Raw genomic sequence first — 21,415 nt, 5'->3', positions numbered from 1 at the left:
ACGTTTCGGTTCTTACATTACGTAAAAAATTCGTTTGTCATAATGACATTAAAGAAAAAAAAACTAATATGCTTAGAAAAACTTACGTTTATTGTTTATTCCGACTATCTTTTGCAAAATTGTTTCAATAATAATTTGTTGTAATTGAAAATCGATTTTCTATAAAAAATATTTGATTAAAAAGAAAAAAAAAATATATATATATTATAATAAATTACAACCGTTTCTGAAAATCATTTTTTCATATCTCTTACGTTATTTGTCATCATTATTTTTGATTTAACGATAAGAATAACAATCGAAATTCAAACATCAAAATTATTGTATTCGAATAATAAAAATCATACCACTCACTGATCACAATTCATTTCATGTCTCGTCGTCTCTTATCACCAAAACATTGCAAGTATTAACGAAATATCTATTATCTTTATTATTTCAAATTAAAAATATATATATTAAAGAGATTCCCTTAAATATTATAATTTTGTGAATATAATTTGACTTCAATCAACAAGTTTAATGTTCAATCGACAGTAATTGATTTATCAAATTTTATTAAAAACATTTTTAAGATTTTGTTCATGACTTTTGGATGATTATAAGTATACTTTTTAATTGGAATGAAAAATAGAATATAAAAAGTATTACAATAAATTCTCCAATATCTTTGATCTAAAAATAATAATAAAAGATATAAGACGGATAAATCTTTAAAAAAATTTTTCGAACTTTTTCCTTCTTCAAGAATCAGAGATCATTGAATAGTTCTATTCTTTACATTTATCGCGAGCACTTATCACTTCTGTTTTATATTTTTCTTTTCATCCTTTTATAATTGTTTTCAATTTTCTTTCTATTTTATCGAACACTAGTTCGTTAGTTGTTTCTAATTTTAAGTAATATTCTATGATAAGAATAGTATCGAACTTCAAATATCGAATTTCAATTCCAATTTTCTCGGTAGGGATCGATTTTTCGATTGATAAAAAAGAAATGTCTATTTTATAATATAATAATAAAAGGTGGTCAAAAAAAAAAAAAGAAAAAATGACGACAACGCAGCATCGGCAAAATGGGCGACTGAGAATTCTATCGACTGAGAGAAATGTGGCAGAGAATTCCACGAGAAAATATTTGGTTAAAAATAATTGGCCCTTAACGGCTAACAGATGGATGGCCTCGTGTTGCCAGAAATTTCTCAAAAGAGCAAGGTCGTTTGATAGGAAAAACTCCCTCTCATATATATGTATATATATATATATATATGTATTTCTAATGCAAATCTTTCGTCATATTTTCGTTTATTATTTTGTGAATAAATTTCGCGATTAAACGATTAAATTTTTTTTCATTTTTTTTTCTTTTATTGATATTTTTATGAATTGTATACAAAACAAAAAGAAATTCTATTTTTTCAAAGAATTATATTTGGAAATAAAGATTGTGAAAGGATATATATATATAATATTTTTTCTTTCGTTTTTAATGGAAATTTTTTATTATATATTTGTTTATCTTTTTTTTTTATCGACGTTATTATAAGTTGTATGCGAAATGAAAAAAGAGATTTCATTTTTTAACAAAAAATATTACATTTGGAAATGAAGATCGTGGAAGAAATTAAAGAAAAAAGGATTACATGTGCATGTATATTTTCTTTTTCTTTTATCTTGTTATCAAGTATCAACTCATTTTGAATGATCCTTTAATTTAGATCATGTTTAGATTATCAGAGAGTGGTTATAGAATTAATATTTTTATTGTTACTCCATATCGTTCATTTTAATATCTAGTATTTGTATTATCGATCATACACCGATATACATACATACATACATATATATATATATATATATATATATACATACGACATATTATATATATTACATATATATACACACACATACGTTATCACACGAATATAATTGTATATAATTCTATAAAAGAAGGGCATATAAGGACGATATTTCTCGTTATTGAAGAGGAAATGGTGCGGACATAATTTTTAATGGATAGAGTTCTGTTTTATGATTATATCGAAGATCGTTAAGCGAAGAATATAGTAACGCCATCATTGAAGCCTTTTATTCTTTTCTCTGTTATAATCATCATACTTAACATAGTAATTTCTTTTTTTATAAGATTGTTAAATTTCTTTGAATGTCAATAGATTAATTACCCATCGATTTATATATATATATTTACTATAGTTTATATATGCATTATATATTTGTATTATATATATATTTAAATAATTATTATTAATTAATATATATTAGTAATATAATGATAAATATATATAAATTAATAACTATGTATATAATATAAATAACAATTAATAATATATAATTTTATATATTTATGTGCCAGTAATTATGAAAGTGGTATAAGTCAAAAATCTGTAAAAATAATATTTATCACTTCGTATTACATCGATTTAAATAATGATAATAATAATAATAATAATAATAATAAAAATAATAATAATAATAATAATAATAATAATAATAATAACAATAATAATAATAATAATAATAATAATAATAATAATAATAAGAAAACACTTGGAAAAGAAATAATAATAACACAACTTCAGTCACTTTCATAATAACAAACTCGTTATATTAAAAGTAATCGTTGCAAATGTCAAACGAAAATCATCGCATAAAATTAACACTTCTATTTCGATTTGTGAAAATTTCTTTACGACTTTAAAACCGTGCCAAATGCGTGACTCGTTGCTTAATTAGAAACGGAATAGTTCGTCTTAGCCTAGCCGAGAGTGTAATAGTTTTAAGGTTAAGGTCTACACACGTAAAGAGGCGTTGCAAAATTCGATGCATCCGAATATTTGGCTAACCTAACCTGCCTTCTACTACTTCTTCTTCGTTTAACCCCCCCTTTCCCCGTTTTTGTTTGATCTCGTTCCAGGTAGAAGAGAAAAAGAAAGAGAGAACGTCGAAAGATACATATGTATGTACTTGTAAATATAGAATCTCTTCCTTCGATACGTACACATGTACATACACACACACACACACACATATATATATATATTGTATATATATATGTTCATATATATATATATAAATAAACATATTTACATACAACACATACACATGTACATATATATACATATATAATCGTGTGTCAGAATTGTGTAATCGTTACGAATCGTTTCGATCGTTACGTTCGTACAATTATGTGGCCGCAGTCGAACGAACGGTAACCGTTGTTACTTAACCTTCTTGACGTACGAATTGAGGTTAATTGCGGGGTAAAATAATTTTCGTGATACCCCTCTCAGATATTTTCTTGTTATTCCATCAGTTATCTTATTATTGTTGTATTTCTTTGTCTTTTTCATCCGCGTTTTACGATGAGTTTGCATTCCTCGTCTTCTTCTTTATCTTTCTTTTTTTCTTGTGGACAAAAAATATGGCGAAGGAAGAAATACTGACTATATAATTATATACATATATTCATAGTTTGTATTTATAAACGTCAAAATTAAATAAATATTATATAATGTCTATATATATATACATATATATATATATATACACGGATTATATTTAATTATACATACATGCATGTATATATATGTACATAAAAAAACGTATATGCGCGCATATAGAGAACGAGTGAAAAATAAAGTGACGATATTATAAATATTCTACTAACAAATAAAATAACGTAGGAACTTGTTCGAATAGTTTGTTACAGATAACGACAGAGAGGAAAGATGAGCAACGTACATGAGAAGAAAATTTCGATGAGAAAGATAAATTTCACTTCGAAATTGGAGGACAATTTTCATTTCATTGTGATCGGCATGTTGGCAGTGTGGTTAGCTGGTTGTGTGGATGAAATTATGATCACGACCGCTATCGGCACTGCAATTATGACGTTCGCAAATTGGCGCCGAATGGAGAAAGCTCATTAACCATGATAAAAATTAATGTTTTTTCATAGAAAAACAAGAATTAAGAAGGATAATCCGATCATGCAAATTTAAAGAACATGTCCGATTTAAAGTATCTAGTAATAATATTAGGAACAATTTTACTAAAAAGAATTTTTAACTTTGTATTCGTGATAATAATAATAATAATAATAATTATTATAATTATAATAATAATAATAATAATTATTATTATTATTATTATTATTATTATTATTATTATTATTATTATAATGTTAGTAATATTATATTTAACAATAATATAAATATGTTAGAAAGAGTAATTAGAAATATGAGTATATTTTCAATAATAAATGTTAATTGAATAAAAAATTCATAGTATTTAATATTTTATAATATTATTTTAAACATGTTAAAGAAAGAGGAATATATCTTAAATATTAAATGTTGATGATATTAAAAAATTATATTCAATATTTTATAACATTATATATATATACAAACATTATATATATATATATATTACACACACACACACACACACGCACACACACACACAGCAGAGAGGAATTCATTAGAAAAATAAATGTATCTTAAATATTAAATGTTAACGGTATCATATTCAATATTTTTTTGGAAAGCTTTGAATTTTGGAAGACGCATCTGATTTTCGTTTTCTTTCTTTTTCAGATCTGCCTACGTATCTTTCGGTGGATTATTAATGAGGCTGCAGGGTGACGCAAATAACTTACATGGTTTCGAGATAGATCAACATATGTACCTGCTCATGAAGAAACTTGCATTTTAAGTTATCTTTACAAATAGATCAAACTTACAGACGAAGATTTTTATCTTCTCATTCTTTGAAAAGATTTTACAATTTTTTATTGACTGAAATAAAATATACGTCAAAGATTGTTATTTACTCGTTGTTTTTATTCCATTTTTTTTTGTTTTGCATTTTTAAGATATTTTCGCATGTAAGATCGTAGGATCTTACATTGATAAGATCTGCTTTTTTTATTGATCGATAAAACTTCATCGATAAAACTTCATGTTCGACTATTACAGATATAATAATTTAGCATGAATTTAATTTTTATTTTTTATATACATTTTATATACATTTTATATAGATTTTATATACGATAAAATTATATTCGATTTATTTTATTATATATATAATGTATATTATCTATATAAAAAATAAATCTTTATCGCAATTCAAAAGTTAATTATTATTCAAATTGGATAACGTAAATATTTACGATCGTTTGAAAAGATCGATGCAATTTAAAACGACTGATTCAATTGTTAATGACGAAATCATTTCTAAAAATTTAAGCAATACTAATATAGTCGAATTAAATTTATATTTAATATGAATAGATGATACAAAATGATTCACGCAATGAACCTACTAAAGCATTGTATGCTTTTAATAGTATTGGATTAGAACAACATCATACTTTGAAACGTTTGGCATTTAAAATGCATCGTGGCTATTTACACACTTAAATGTTTGGCAGTGAATACATCAATTTGTCAATAACGTACGTATGCGTTTCATGAATCAAAAATAGATTAAAATTAGAAAAAAAAAAATAATGTCCATCTCATTTTATTAAATAATTATATACAAAGGAACACTTTTGTTTTAAAATTAGATGGTGATTTATCTCTATTAACCATAAAATATTGCTATTAGGATGAATTCTATAAAAAAAAAAAAGAAAAAAAAATAAAAAAAAACAGAAAAAAAATTAAATAAAAATCGAATATTAAGTAACATTTTGTAGATAACTAACATTCTCTCATGTTAATTCTCTATAATTCAAATTTTGTTTGAATGTCTATACAAAAATTATACAATGTAAAAATAATACGGTATTAATTGTACTATACTAAATATAAAATTATACATTAATAAAATATATACAAATAACGGATATGAAACAAAAATTGAGTAAATATCAATATAATGAAATAAAACATAATTGAAAAAAAAATAAATAAATAAAATACAATTGAAAAAAAATTATACAATGATGTTGTTATAGAGAGTTAATTAAATTCATATTTATATTATTTATTAATTTTTTCGTTTTTTCGCTCATAATTTTTAAACATATTACATTTGAACGTTTCCATTGAATTCTTAAACATAGAACAGTAGACGTCGTTTCATCGTTGGAACAACATGCGAAGTAAAGATATTTTTACCTTGCGAAACGATGGCATTGGAAAACGAAGGCGATAGCGTGTACGGTTCTCGAGCTTGCGTATAAATTTTGGACGTTCACCAAGTTCGCTCTAGCGGTGATTGTGATCGTCGTCGTCGTCGTCGTCGTCGTCGTTGTCGTTGTCGTTGTCAACGACGCATGCTCGTCAAAAACAGTAAACGCCAGGGAGCGCTCACTACTAATAAACGTGCCACCAGAGCAACAAAAATAGGTGCTAGGCACCACCATACACACATTGCCATCTTAACATGGCAGTCATCTTTGGTAACGAGTTCTTAGACGAGAAAACTTTGAAATCTGCACGCTACTTGCAATCTGTCAACCGAGTTGGTAAAGTTCCAGGCCACGTATCTAACAACCGTATCGGTCTTTCGAATTTTAGAGAAAATTTTCTTTAACTTAAACTCGTGTTTGAAAAGGAAAAATAAAACGTTATATATATATATATATATTTGTGTGTTTGTTCTATTTTTAAATAATTATTATAGAAAATTTGATTAAATTGAAATATCGTTAGATTGAAATGTATATGACATAAGAATAATAGTATCACAAAACATAATTAAAAAGATGTGAGTCAGTATTTTTATTAATAACTTAATAGAAAACAATCCCTTTTGAAGTCGAATCAATCACTATTTTGGAGAACAAATGAAATGGCAGCAGTTGTTTATCTACTAAATTAATCGTAATGAGACAAATTGTAGATGAAAAGGAAATGAGAACTAATTTATGTAATTAAACTCGTACTATTCGTGACCTTGTAACTCGACGATAATTGAGCTGATGTTGCGCTACAGTATTACGATGTGTATACAAGAACGAGTCGTAAACCTAACATGGCCGACAAATTAATCATTATGTAACGCAATGCGCCAAGATGGCCGTCACTTAATAAGGGTCCGATCCTAAATAGATTGGCCCAATGACACATAATTCGCTTTATCTACTCGCGGCATTGCGTTGCGTAATATCGGTGAGCTCTCTACTACAAGAACAAATTGAACAAGGATAAAATAATCGATATCGTTATTATAGACCGATATTAGCGACAGCTAATATTGTCACTCGATAACATTGCCAATCTATATATCGTCTCCATTTACTCGTGCAATAGTTATAGGAGTAAATTTAAATTTCGTTAATCGTAATGTGAAAATTTATAATAAAATATATTTCATTAATGGTAATTATTAATGATTATTACTTGTAAACATTTATGTTGAACTTTTATATTTCTTTCATACGAGGTTAAGCTTAGTTGTTATAATAACACGTAAACATTGATCAAACGATGTACAAACAGCTAACCCTTGTTTATCTGGACTCCAATCCAAGGCACTAATTGGTTGAGTTGAAAGAGAATTGTTTTGAAGTAGACTTACACTTCCAATAACACCTTGCTCTATACCATCCGCGTCAGTCTGCTTTCGTTTCTCTGGATAATTACTAAAAAATCAAAATACTTAGGCTACTCCAATATTTCAACAATAAACATTAAAAAGAAGAAAATTATGTGATTTTACATTCACACTTACTATTTCCAAAGACAAAGAGAACCATCTCCACCTCCAGTTGCAAATATTTCTCTATTTTGTGGTAAATGCTTGACCATCCATATTGTTGATTTATGCGCCTGAATAAGTCAGGGCAAGTAATTAATTATATTTTAGTTTACTCTTGAAAAATATTTTCTTACCTTTTCTATTAAATAAGCATAACCTTTCTTTGGATGGTGCGTTTTCAAATCAAATAAATAAAATTTAGCCTCAAGAGTAGTTGCGACTAATTTATTCATAGGAATATCCTTCCTATCATATTCGATACCACAAACACCATTCTTGACGTTACTCTCCCATCTAAGAGACATGGCTTTTAAATCAAACATTTTGATATCCCCGTTGTCATAGCCAGCTGCAACAGTTCTTTCTTCAGAGTTGTAAGAATTACCAAAGGAAACTGTCCAACAATCTCTACGACTTTCTCCTTCTTTAGGTTCCATTACAGCTACCGGTCGACTTTTTTGTCTTGGATCCCATACTTTAACGCTACCATCGCGTGATCCTGTTACTAACTCTGGTGCACCACAACCAATGCTATGACCAGCTACACCAGAAATAGCATTTATAATATCATCGTGAGCATTAGCTGTATAAAGTGGTATTGAAGGATCTTCAAGATTGTATATATTAAGTTTTCCCTGAAATAATAGTTAATTAAATAAATTGAAATTTTAAAATATATAGATAAATTATACAAAAGCAACGAATATTTAATTTATATATATGTCTGAATCATAATTCAGATATTGTGGAACAATTTAAAAAACTCACATGTTACTACAATGAACTAGCAGTTCTATCAGATGTACCTTGAAATCACCAACTGCTAAGTGCCTGTCTCGTAAACTCGAAGCGTTAAATGTTCCACATTTAACTGGATTTGATCGTTCGATATCCTTAATATGTTTTAATTCTCCGCTTGATACTTCATAAATCTGTATAATTCCAGTACCACGAGGTCTAGAGCCCATAACCACAAACTTCGCACTACACGGAATCCATTTTGTGTCAAATAAGGAATAATCGACGGATTTTTCAATATGACAAATTATTTGTGGTTTTGATAATTTCTCCATAGCTTAATTTCTAACTTTATTTCTTGGTTACAGCTACGCAAAGTTGACACTTCATCTGAGAGTTAAAGTATCGATATAAACAAGAATAAACGCCATCTGTTGTCTGCGTTACGGATAAAGTAACTTCTCTCTCTCTCTCTCTCTCTCTCTCTCTCTCTCTCTCTCTCTTTCTCTCTTATTATTAGTATTAAGAAATATTTAATATTTATTAATATAAATAAAGACAAATAAAGAAAGTATTCAAAAATTTTTATTATTAAAAAATATAAAAGCTCTTTTCTTAAATGTTACTGTTACACAGAAATATAAATCATCCAATCATATCATTACAATTTTTTCATTATTCTATTACTAATGTATGCGATATGTATATATATTTATAATCAATATATTAGTCAATAATTCATTTCTAAAAGTAACAATTCTTTATTAATATGAAATTATAAATAATTTAATTCATTCTTCTGTATCTGTATTATTTTCTACTTCCTCTTGGGTTTCTATAAAACCTGGTGATTCCAATTTCTTCTTAAACTTTTGTACATAATTCAAAAATCGTTTATCAAACTTATTCACCTAAATAATATATAAATAAAATTAATTTTATAATTGATTTTATTATGAAGAACAAGAAATATCATAATACATATTTTTCTAATAAATATTTTACAAATTATTATTATTATATAATTAAAACTTACCATTAATGAAACCTTCTCAATACCATCTTTTAAATCCTCTTGTGATAAATTATCGTCTATTTGTATATCTAAATCCTTCAAACACTTAATGAGTACATCTTTGTCAATTTTACTATCTGAATTTAGAATTTCAGCCAGAATTGCAAAGGCCAAATTATTATGTACACAATATGTGTTCATGCTTTCAGATCCTTTACCTCTATTTCTAGTCAAATTCAAAATAAAAGCAGCTACATTGTAAGGATTAATTTCTTGAAGAGGACTAATCTCTGGTGCATTACATATGATCTTTAAAACTGGAAAGAATGCTTCTTCCAGCATTTCTTGATTAAAAGGTACATACATTATGAATTGATCAAAAAAGCTGCTAATACATTGACAGAGATAAATGTCATCTCTATTTGTTGGATTATAATACATAATTATTATACGAGCTAACAGAGTAGAACTGTTTATACGACGGTTTATTAATAATTTGCAAAGTCCCTCGGTTGCAATAGTTCTCAAATCTTGATTCTGTAATAATATCAATAAAATTTATTATATTTCATTATACGATGAATAATGAAATTTCAATAAATAATATAAAACTAAATATAGTATAAAAAATATATAGTATGAAATAATTCTGACCACATTATCCAATAATCCTATTAGAATTTTCATTATATCAGGACTTTGTACTTGACTATTGGACGATTGTCTGTAAACAGTAATATCTTCTTCTTCCATTTGATTGAATAACTTTACAGGTTTATTAGTTTTATTTAATAGGCTACTATTGTCATCATTTTTCGAAATATCAAAAAATTCAAGTCCGTAATATAATAGAAGATCAAAAAGAGCTTTTAAAGTAATAATCCATATTTCTTGTTTTTCTTGTTCCAATGAAAATTGTAACAAAAATGTCAAAATATTTGTTCTAGCTAATTCCTTATCTAATATGCAAAATATTCCCAAAGCTTCTAGTGCTAATATATGGACCCTGTCATCTGGATGCTAAACATAAATATGTTATTAATATAAGAAATAACACAGAAAATAATTTAAATTACATGTGTACAGAATAAAGAACTTACATCTAAACTTGAAAGCGCTACATTCACAAGGCATCTAAGAGTAGGTGTTAACGTTTTTACTGATTTAACTCTCATCATAGCACACATGATAGTGAGACATTTAATCATCGTTTCAGAATCACTTTTTTCTTCTTCAATATCATCATCAACAATCATTTGATTAGGTTCTGATTGTTCATTTAATTTCATTAATTCTTGATTTATTTTATCTATTTGTTCCTTTCGATTCTCAGCTTTTAAATATTCTTTATTTTGTATAGCTTGATATTCTTCCTCTTTAAGTTCTAGTAATTGTACTCGTAATCTGGCTTTCTAAGAAACAAAAAAGTTAATAGGATGATAATTATTAAACTAAATATAAAGAATAAATATAACTACATACTTGCATGTTATTTCGATGTTCTTGTTTTGGAGATATTTCTTTTATAACTTGTGTAGTAACTTTTATTGGCGTTCTGATTTTACTAATTGTATTTGATAAAAGATCTAGTCTTTTATTTACATCAGGTATCACATTCTCAAGGTGATTTACTATGCATTCAATTATTTCTTTAGAGCAATGGTCAGTCAATAGCACATTTAATATCAGTTCACTTAAATTATTTCTTCCTGCTTCATCTGACAAATCATATACTTTAATTATCTCAAAAAGCTGAAGAAGAATAAATTGGTGTGCTGTTTTTTCCAACATTTCATATGTTTCAGAAGAAATCATGATTAAAAACTCATTAATATATGCTGAGAAACTTGATAATTCAGGCAAAATTTTTTCTAATGCGTCTAAGGAAGATAGACTATGAAAATGTTTAGCTACACATCTCCAATACAAACAGTTCTCGCTTGTTAATTTATTAATTGGTATAAGTTTTGTAGTTTCATCGATTGGTATTTGACTGATTAATTTATCTATCTCAGTTTTTCTGTCAAAACAAATAAAATATAATTAATCAAATTTAAATAAAAATTTTACCTTTTGAAATAATTGATTAAATGCTTACTTGAAGAGTACATTTAATGCTAAAATAGATACATTAGTTCCAATTTCTGCATCTAATGCATGAATTAAATCTATGTACTCTCCATTATAATAACGCAGCCATATTGGTAATAATACATTTTCAACACATTTGCGTACAATCTCAGCTCTATCTTTGAGTCCTTCATTTAACAATTGGATCCTTTGTTTGATTGTTAATGATCTTATTGTAATTTTACTGATAAAGTCATAAGCCATTTTTCGTACTATATCACTCACATCTCTAATTCTTTTTAAAGCGGCATGTAATGTTTTTTGATTTTTGGCCATACTACTCAATACTGCTTTACGAACTTCAACTTTTGGATCTTTGGATAAATGAAATATATACATCTTTATTACAGGACAATTTTCATCTGATGGATCTTGAAGCCTATGTAAAGCAAAAACAGCTTGGGCTCTAACTTTATGCGATTTATCCAGTAATCGATCCATCATATTAACAGTAATTTTGTCGCAAAGTGCATCATCAATGAAAGCATTTTCACCCATTGAATTTAATAACATATTTAAAAAATGACATATGCGAAATCTAACAGAAGAATCCTTTGCATTATGATGTGTTAATACAAATTCAAATAATTTTTCAAGAAATGGAGACATAGGTTCGCATGCTTCACCATCAGAAGATGCATAAGAGCTAACTGCATATTTAGCAGCAAATTGAAGGGTATTATCAATGGATATATGATTTTGACTCATACTAAGAGGAATCTTCAAACAGGAGATAAATTCCTCCAAAAATAACTCTAATTCATACTAAAACAAGAAAAGTATGTCAACTTTTACATAAACATATTATTCATTTAACAAAAATAAAATGTTATTTAGTATAAACAATCATTACTTACTTGTTGACTGATATTCGTTAATCTTTTTATATACCGTTTATGGCAAGTTTTATTAACTTGAACATTATAAAAAATATCATTCATTATTTCTCTAAGTTTCGCACTCATATTTGAAAGTAATTTAATAAAATAAATATTTCTTTAAAATAATGGATTACAACGCATTACAACCGCCAAGTTGTTTTAAATATACTGCCAACCATCTGACATAAACATCAATTGGATTATTTAATATTTAGTTTCTTCAATAATTGTAAATAGTTTTTTCACAGCATTTTTATCGTAGTAAAAATTTTTAATTAAATGAATTAATCAAAACGATATCTTTATAATTTGTATGGATTTACAGAATTGTAAGACCACTTAATATTACATCGAAGAATACTCCATTCCGTTATGTTATTAATGTGTGAAGTTACAGGGATCTTGTACCAACAGTAAAATTCAAATTACCAGAATATAATTCTATAAAATATAATTTGATTACAAAATAAAAACTATTTTATTTGTTTGATATTTTTTTCTTTCTCAAACGTTTAAATTATTTATATATTATTTAAAATATATCATGATCCATTGTTAATGAAATTTAATTATTATCTTTTTATGTAATATATATAATGTAATATAATATATAATGATGTAGTGATTAGTATTTTTTTTTTATTTTCTTACAATTTTTCATAAGAGAACTACGGAAATGACAAAAAGCGCCAAATACAACGAAGGATTTGTTTCACGTAGTAATTCACAAGGTTGAAACTCTTTTATTGTAAGATCTGTGATTATTACTGGGTGAGGATATTGTATTATATCGTACGAAGGAGAGAAACGTTTGTATCATGTTTGACATATGGCACAAAAGATTTTATATTCTTTTGAATAAACTTAAAACATGAAGCAGATCTTATTTAAAAATAAATACTTGTGCAATAGCATTTAAGGTAGTTATATTATAATTTTATATAGAATTATCATATAGACAACTTATTTGTTAAAACTAACCTATAAAAATATCGAACAATTTCATTTTTGCTTTATTAAATTATATCTTCAGAACAATTTGTTTCAATAGATATTTATATCTTAACGTGAATAAATAATGTAACAAAATCTAATACAATTTATATGAATTGTTCTAAAAAATTTTTAAATTGAAGATAATGTAATGATTAATTTAATAAAAGATCAATTTTGTAAGTTTTAGAAAGTTGTATTTATAAAAAAATATAAAAAATGAAGTTAATCTCAAAAAATGTTGACAAGGATGGGAAAGGGTAAGCAAATTATATTCATATATTATCATGTTTTAATTTTTATAGTTATAATATTTCTACTTTGCCATTATATATTGTTTTTAGGAGTGTAGGTCTTGTACCAGAAAATACCGAAGATATGTGGCATGCTTATAATATGATAGCTGAAGGAGATTTTGTCACTTGTTCGACTTTTAGGTAAAAATCATTAATTTTATAATATATACTTATATATATAAATAAAATTACTTCAATAATATTGATCTTTTTATTTTATTTCTATTATCTTTAGAAAAGTACAAATGGAATCATCAACAGGAAGTTCTAGCAGTTATAAAGTAAGAACCACTCTCACAATATGCGTTGAAGGCGTTGACTTTGATACTCAAGCTTGTGTCCTTAGACTCAAAGGTAGAAACGTTGTAGAAAATAAATATGTTAAGGTATTCATATTTTTAAATATTACAATTAATTTTTTACATCCAACATACAATATAGATGAAATAATAGAATGTTTTTGTAGACTGGTCAATATCATACTTTGGACGTGGAGCAAAATCGAAAATTTACAATTACTAAAGAGAAATGGGATTCAATTACATTAGAAAGAGTGGATACTGCGTGCGATCCCACACAGGTATATAATAAATGTTATAAAATATTATAATATGATATTATATTGTAGTATAATGCGATAATATAATGTAATATCATAATATTGTTTTCATTTCAGAAAGCAGATGTTGCTGCTGTAGTAATGCAAGAAGGTATTGCACACATTTGTTTAATAACTTCTAATATGACAATAGTACGTGCAAAAATAGATCAAGTTATACCTAGGAAACGAAAAGGGAATGTTTCACAGCATGAAAAAGTAATAGTTCTAAGTAAAACACCAATTTTATTAATACATGATTCAATTTAAATAAAAAAAAAAAAAAAAAAAGAAAAGAAAAAACTGATTAAAAAAATTGATACTTGCTAGGGTCTGGTGAAATTTTATGAGAGCATTTTACAAGGCATTTTAAGACATATTAATTTTGACATAGTAAAATGTCTTATCTTGGCCAGTCCTGGATTTGTCAAAGATCAATTTATGGATTACATGGTTCAGCAGGCAATTAAATCGGATAATAAAACGATTTTAGAAAATAAAGGCAAATTTTTATTAATACACTCAAGTTCTGGTTTCAAACATTCATTGAAAGGTAATGTTTTAATTTATGTATTTATATATACACATTCCAATAGATAATAAAATTAAATCTCTTCATAATACTATTACTTATGATTTCATCAGAGGTTCTGGCTGATCCTGCTGTAGTATCTCGAATTTCTGATACTAAAGCAGCAAGTGAAGTGAAAGCTTTAGAAACATTTTATTCAATATTACAAACAGATCCTGCCAGAGCTTTTTATGGTAAAAAGCATGTTGAAAAAGCTAATGAGGCTCAAGCAGTAGAAACATTACTTATATCGGATAAATTATTTCGGTAAGATATTCTAATAATATAAATTATTTAGATATATTTAAATAATATACTTATGAATATATATATATATATATATATATATATATATATATATTCTATATAATTTTATATTTATGTTTTGTAGATGTCAAGATATTGCACTAAGGAAAGAGTATGTTACAATAGTAGAAAGCGTCAAAGAATATAATGGGGATGTTAAAATATTTTCAAGTTTACACGTTTCTGGTGAACGTATGTATGGTGATATTATAAAGCATATATTAATTATGAACTTTATATATAGAATGTGCGTAGATAGCGGTTAATAATTGTCACATCATATCAATTCATAATTTAATATTATTTGCAGAATTAGATCAACTTACTGGAATTGCAGCTATATTACGCTTTCCCATGCCAGAATTAGAAGATGAAAGTGACGGTGACGAGTCAGAAGAAGATGACTAATTAAGTTCTCGATATATATATATATAATTCTGTACATATTTGTGCTATGCACACTTAAAAATATCATATTAATAATAAAATTGAAAAAGATTCATCATTAATCTAGTTATTATTTCTACCTTTGCATGAGTTTAAATAGTTGCAAAATAATATAATTTTTATAATAATTAATTCATTGAAAATTTTTCATTTAAATACATTTTGACGAAATTAAATTTTCACGAAAAAATTAAAATTGTACGATCCATTAAAGTAAATATTAAATATTAAGGAAATAATATAAAAATATTATATTTGAAAAAATATCTGTTTTTCCAGATACTATTCTTTTGATACAGTAATTCCCCGATTTTTATATTTGATATGGTAATACTATTTTGCATAATTGTGAACACGAGATAAGATATTCCACCTTTTATACATGATGGGTATATTGTTACGAAGCATGGAGGAATTAATTCAAATAATTCCTTTCATTTATAATTCTAAAGTCGAAGATTATACATGTATTCTATAACGTATAATATTGAGTAAAATTTTTAGAATACAATTAATTTTTCTTCGTCTTAGATATTCTGCAATAGTTACGGCTTAAGGTTATGGGATATATCATATCCGTTTTAAAATTGCTAAAAAAGAAAAGAAAAAGGCAAAAAAAGATCATGGGGAATTTTATAGGAGATATTATAATATGGTATGTTTAATTTATATTATATTCATTATTCAAATATATTAAAAAAATCTGTTTTAAAAATGTTGTATAAGTTATTGTCTTCATTATACACTGGTACTTGTATTATAAATATTAATACAAGTTTTTATTTTGTAGCATATTGCTACTATTTTCAGTGAGTATTGTTTTTGGAACTACAGAGATTATAAAATATCTTACGAATAGTACCGAAGAATTATTGCAAATGAATTCATATAATTGGATCCTTCGATTGTGTTTCAACCTATTAGGCTATGCTACAATTTTATTCCCAGGTTATCTTATATACAAATATGTACAATATAGTAAATATATTCAGAGAAGTGGTAAGTAAAGCAAATAATTTTATTAATTTGTATATCGCATGATTACTTTATTATGTTATATTCTATTTATTTATATATAGATAAAAGCTGTATTCCAAGATTAGTTCACTCATGTTTTTTGGGACACAGTGAAACAGGTCTTTTAGACACATCTTCTTATACACCAACATCTACCAGTCAACGTACGTTTACTCAGGATTTCTTGCTACTTACATATTGTTTCCTTGGATTACAAATTAGTTATTTGACATGGGGTTACCTACAAGAGAAGATAATGACACAGGTATTTAAATTTTTCCTATTATGCAATATTCATATATATATATATTATAAATATATATATATTATAAAGTAAAACATTATATTATATAGGTTTATGAGGATGGCTTTGGTAATCAGGATCATTTTGAAGATTCACAATTTTTAGTATTTATAAATAGAATACTTGCATTTTTAATGTCTGCATTATATTTACTTATCCAAAAACAACCACAACATAAAGCACCACTTTATAAATATGTTTTTTGTTCATTATCAAACATTATGAGCAGTTGGTGTCAATATGAAGCTCTTAAATATGTTAGCTTTCCTACACAGGTAAATATAGATTTTTTTCAGTTTATAATATATAAAATATAGATTTTTTTCAAAAAATATATTTGACTTTTCATTATTCCATAAAAATTCGTATTATCTGTAATGGAATTAATAAGTCAAGAATATATATTTTAGGTTTTAGCAAAGGCCTCTAAAATAATTCCTGTTATGATAATGGGAAAAATTATTTCACACACAACATACGAGTATTATGAATACGTTACAGCAATACTTATTTCTGTTGGAATGACTATGTTCATGTTAAATAGTTCTGACTATAAAAATGGTAATCAAATATAGATCTATTAATATCGTTCGATAGAGATATAGTATGCTATTAATATTTATGGAATTTCTAATAGAACTTTTTTTTTTATTTTTAGATGGAGCTACCACTATTTCTGGTATTATCCTTTTAGGAAGTTACTTAGTATTAGACAGTTTTACAAGTACCTGGCAAAATGCACTTTTTGTAGAATATGGTACAACTAGTATACAAATGATGTGCGCGGTAAATATGTTTTCATGTTTATTGACCGTCACATCTCTTATACAACAATCAAGTTTTCCTTTCATATATTTTTTTATGAAAAAAGTAAGTAACAAACTCTACAAACTAATTTTATTAAATTCTATCTATTAATGTGAATGAATTGATTAGTATCCTAGGTTTATAATGGATTGTTTACTTATTTCCATTTGTTCTGCAAGTGGACAATTATATATTTTTTATACAATTTCGAAATTTGGACCTATCACTTTTGTAATAATGATGACTATCCGACAGGTAAAAATATTAATGTTCATTAATTTAATATTTTCATTATTGTTTATATAATTTATACTAGAAGTATTTATATATTTCTAGGGATTGGCTATATTATTGTCATGTTTAATATATCATCACGAAATTAAAATGATTGGTATACTTGGTATACTTCTTGTATTTGGTTCAGTATTTCTACGAATTCATTGTAATAATGTAACTCGAGCGATTAAAAGACGCAGAACTGCAGCGAATTCTGTAAAAAATTAGATTATTTTAATTACTATTACGTAGAATCTCATAATATGATTTAATTTTTTTTTATTGTGTGTGTCTGATTTTTAACAATACATTATTTTATATACTTGCACATCTTGCAATATTAGACATCTGTACCGTTATAAAATTTTTATAATCCTTATTTTCTGTTAATAACTTGTATACATTTTTATATGGACATTTAAAAACGCTTATTACAAATTAATGTATATAATATTTTTTATTTCAATTAATTAACCTGTAGTTTTAACACAGACGTTATTATCTTATATATTTAATGTACAAAATGTTGGCTATTATAATAACAAGGAAGGCACATTGCCGTGTTATTTATTTAAAAAATATTTATTTTAATATAAATATATATACATAGAAACTTATGTAAATGTTTAATTGGATATAACATTAAAAATAATTTGCATTAAGATATTGTAACTATACTTTTCATATTTATGAAAATTTTAATTAAATTTTAATATTAAAGATAAGTACACGTGGCAGCAGTTGTGATTTTTTTTCATTGTTATTATTATTCAAGAATTAAAATAGATTGTTGTTAGTTTTACTACAATAGGTCTTATATTATCAAAAAAAATTGTTAACAATATGTGTGTAGGCTCACGATTAAAAGAGATATTAACATAAAAGCAATATTTAATTAACTTTCTTTTTGTATAGAAGATAACTTTAATTCAGTAAAAAATATTATGATAGATTTAATAATGTTTTGAAGAAAAGGAACTATAATATATTAATATTATCATAATCAAACTATATTATATATAAATATATAATGACTTTTCATACTAATTTTTGATGTTGTTTCTAAATATTGTGAATAATCATAAAATTTACGTTAATAGTTACTTTGAATAGACATAATATTATTTTACATTATATTAGCATTTTACATAAAAATATATAAGTAAAATATCGATGATACTACTATAAATATATTAATATATTCAGAAAGGTAGTATTTAGAATAAGACAATACTGTGTTTTTGAAATATTTTCTGTAGTTAAGTGAGAAATGCAGTTTTTATTAATACTACCTTTAGTATCCTTTTTTTGGAATCATATACAAAAATAATTTATATACTATCTACATTGTTAATTGTTTTATTTATAAAAGAGGCTTTTAATAATAAGAATTAAACAATGTAAAAGATTGTTTATAGAAATCTTCGCGTATAACTATATGGAGCAAAGGATCTAATTTAATCTATAGTAAATCATTGACATTCAGAATGTTTTGTTAAACACAATTTTGTTCCTTCTTAAGAAATATGAGGTCATTTAAAACTGAATATGGAAGTAAGTGCAAAATATGATGAAGTTCTTTTGACGTGCAACATGCTAATGTTTTAAAACCAATATACATGGATCATTCTTTAGGAGATGGAGGACGATAAATAGCTATAAGGTACATGATTGAGATAATAAGCTCCAATGCTAAAATGACTAATTGTATGCTACAAAGGATCACTTCTAATTTAAGCACATAATTTTGCCAAAATAAGAAATATAAAGTTGCTAAAGAGCTAGGAAACGTTAAGAAAATCCCAATGAGAATGGGTAGGCCACGTTCTGTTAAATTTCCTTTCCTTCCTAGATAGATTCTGGCACCCTCCGTCACTATAAGGAAGAATAAGAGCGCAAACTCTGTTAGTGTAGTACTTGTGCCCGGAGATGGTAAATTAGCAGCCTTGAAGAGTCCCATGCCCAACTCGCACACAGCAAACATACCAAAATAAAAGGAATTCAAGTACATAAGAATTTCATATGTCAAGGAAGAATTCACTACTGTAGGCATTCTAAAGGGGTTTTCCTTGGTAGGGATACCCAAATGATCGTTCTACAAGGTATCAATCTTCGTTCATTTATTTTATATTTTATTGCAGTAGAAAGAATAACTTGGTTAAGAATAACTTGTCACTTTCTCTGCATCCTGAACGTATATCTTTAGAACTAGAAATTGATTAATTTCTCTTTATATCGAGAATTATCAAACCGCAAGGTTTTATAATTTTTTTAGTTTTCTTTTTTATTAATCACTTGCGGGATCGCGAAAATGAGGAATGACACGTTATATTTGTATAACTTTATGTACACCTCCTTTTTATTCCTCGCGTCTAGCACTGCTTTATTTTTAACCGTTAAACCTCACATACAATATTGCCATAATCGTGGAAAGAAACATATTTCAAATATCTACATAATATTTATAAAAACAACAATACTTTTATTTTTTATAAACCGTTCAATGAGCAAATAACAAGCGTGAGATTAATCCTGATATTTTGTCAAACTTATATATATATATATATAAGTTTTATATTCATTTTTAACGATTATTCAAGTAAAATTCCACACAAAATCCCTAGATTAAACATTTTTCATAGAATATCAATAAATTTCTTAATCGTACTTCATTTAAAATGATGTTAACAATGAATAATAAGATTAGCACTTATTTCGTTTGTATATTTTTCTTTTTTTTCTTTAATTATTTACAGAACACGTCGGAATGTAACACCCTGAACGAATAACTCTTAACGATATCAAGCTATAACGGAAATGACCAATTACATTCATCCTTTTTATGAAAAACCGTAATATTAAACGTACATCAGGTAGAAAATTTATTATTTAAAATTATGTTGAAAAATGTTTGATAAATTTTTTTTTGTTTTTCAGAAATATAATTTTTTAATCGAACATCTAGGAACATTAATGTACAATAATTTATTGTATGTTTATTATTTGTAGGTAAATCGATGTGATCGATAGTTGAATGTCGGAAATATGTAGGTGCCATTTTTATGATATGTATGTAAGTCATATTAAATTCTTTCGTATAAATCGTATAAATTATAATAAATAAACTATATTTCATACGATTCTTATTTTGATATATGTACATATGTATATATATATATATATATATATATATATATACCAGTAAATAATAAAACGATAAAGATTTCACAAAAAAAAATGATACGATAACACGATTTTTGTGATAATTCGTGATGTTATCATGGATTTGAATAAGACTAT

At 25.9% G+C, this 21,415-nt stretch overlaps 6 protein-coding genes across 8 annotated transcripts in view; 3 read left to right on the top strand and 3 right to left on the bottom strand.

Annotated features, from left to right (window-relative positions):
* Positions 1 to 4,849, top strand: part of Rpb8 (DNA-directed RNA polymerases I, II, and III subunit Rpb8) — a 71,052-nt gene extending 66,203 nt beyond the window's left edge. For both annotated transcript variants that reach the window (XM_035884383.2, XM_085660643.1), the window contains exon 5: positions 4,619 to 4,849. In XM_035884383.2, the coding sequence (XP_035740276.1) occupies positions 4,619 to 4,736 (118 nt within the window). In that variant the 3' untranslated portion in view covers positions 4,737 to 4,849. The remainder of the gene's footprint in view (positions 1 to 4,618) is intronic.
* A 1,033-nt stretch (positions 4,850 to 5,882) lies between these two features.
* On the bottom strand, positions 5,883 to 8,921 carry Wdr92 (dynein axonemal assembly factor 10). Its single transcript, XM_035884411.2, has 4 exons — positions 8,543 to 8,921; positions 7,871 to 8,371; positions 7,710 to 7,807; positions 5,883 to 7,620 (listed from the first exon to the last, which is right to left on the bottom strand). Exons 1-4 carry the CDS (start codon positions 8,807 to 8,809, stop codon positions 7,413 to 7,415), a joined length of 1,074 nt encoding a protein of 357 aa, XP_035740304.1. The 5' UTR covers positions 8,810 to 8,921; the 3' UTR covers positions 5,883 to 7,412.
* Positions 8,922 to 9,128: 207 nt separating this feature from the next.
* Cap-G (Chromosome associated protein G) lies at positions 9,129 to 12,891 on the bottom strand. The gene is made up of 7 exons (XM_035884392.2): positions 12,477 to 12,891; positions 11,588 to 12,384; positions 10,972 to 11,509; positions 10,590 to 10,901; positions 10,144 to 10,509; positions 9,511 to 10,026; positions 9,129 to 9,385 (listed from the first exon to the last, which is right to left on the bottom strand). Exons 1-7 carry the CDS (start codon positions 12,582 to 12,584, stop codon positions 9,266 to 9,268), a joined length of 2,757 nt encoding a protein of 918 aa, XP_035740285.1. The 5' UTR covers positions 12,585 to 12,891; the 3' UTR covers positions 9,129 to 9,265.
* A 321-nt stretch (positions 12,892 to 13,212) lies between these two features.
* Positions 13,213 to 15,769, top strand: LOC118449614 (protein pelota-like). Of its 2 annotated transcripts, none has more exons than XM_035884410.2 (10): positions 13,213 to 13,420; positions 13,684 to 13,753; positions 13,838 to 13,930; positions 14,025 to 14,175; positions 14,256 to 14,369; positions 14,466 to 14,606; positions 14,718 to 14,940; positions 15,033 to 15,225; positions 15,350 to 15,456; positions 15,575 to 15,769. In XM_035884410.2, exons 2-10 carry the CDS (start codon positions 13,713 to 13,715, stop codon positions 15,670 to 15,672), a joined length of 1,161 nt encoding a protein of 386 aa, XP_035740303.1. In that variant the 5' UTR covers positions 13,213 to 13,420; positions 13,684 to 13,712; the 3' UTR covers positions 15,673 to 15,769. The 2 variants fall into 2 exon arrangements, with proteins under 2 accessions (XP_035740303.1, XP_035740302.1); XM_035884409.2 differs by having other exon boundaries at positions 13,678 to 13,753.
* Positions 15,770 to 16,060: 291 nt separating this feature from the next.
* Positions 16,061 to 18,787, top strand: LOC118449612 (adenosine 3'-phospho 5'-phosphosulfate transporter 1). Its single transcript, XM_035884406.2, has 8 exons — positions 16,061 to 16,366; positions 16,502 to 16,710; positions 16,791 to 16,993; positions 17,083 to 17,307; positions 17,443 to 17,593; positions 17,691 to 17,902; positions 17,969 to 18,094; positions 18,176 to 18,787. Exons 1-8 carry the CDS (start codon positions 16,272 to 16,274, stop codon positions 18,341 to 18,343), a joined length of 1,389 nt encoding a protein of 462 aa, XP_035740299.1. The 5' UTR covers positions 16,061 to 16,271; the 3' UTR covers positions 18,344 to 18,787.
* A 572-nt stretch (positions 18,788 to 19,359) lies between these two features.
* LOC118449617 (transmembrane protein 216) lies at positions 19,360 to 20,683 on the bottom strand. The gene has a single exon (XM_035884412.2). It carries the CDS (start codon positions 20,166 to 20,168, stop codon positions 19,740 to 19,742), a length of 429 nt encoding a protein of 142 aa, XP_035740305.1. The 5' UTR covers positions 20,169 to 20,683; the 3' UTR covers positions 19,360 to 19,739.
* Between the last annotated feature and the right edge of the window lie 732 nt (positions 20,684 to 21,415).

Source organism: Vespa mandarinia, chromosome 12, assembly GCF_050613455.1.
Source record: "Vespa mandarinia isolate Hongniang chromosome 12, ASM5061345v1, whole genome shotgun sequence".
Classification (NCBI taxonomy): domain Eukaryota; kingdom Metazoa; phylum Arthropoda; class Insecta; order Hymenoptera; family Vespidae; genus Vespa; species Vespa mandarinia.
Note: the sequence above shows the minus strand (reverse complement) of the source record. Positions and strands in the feature narration are given on the sequence as shown.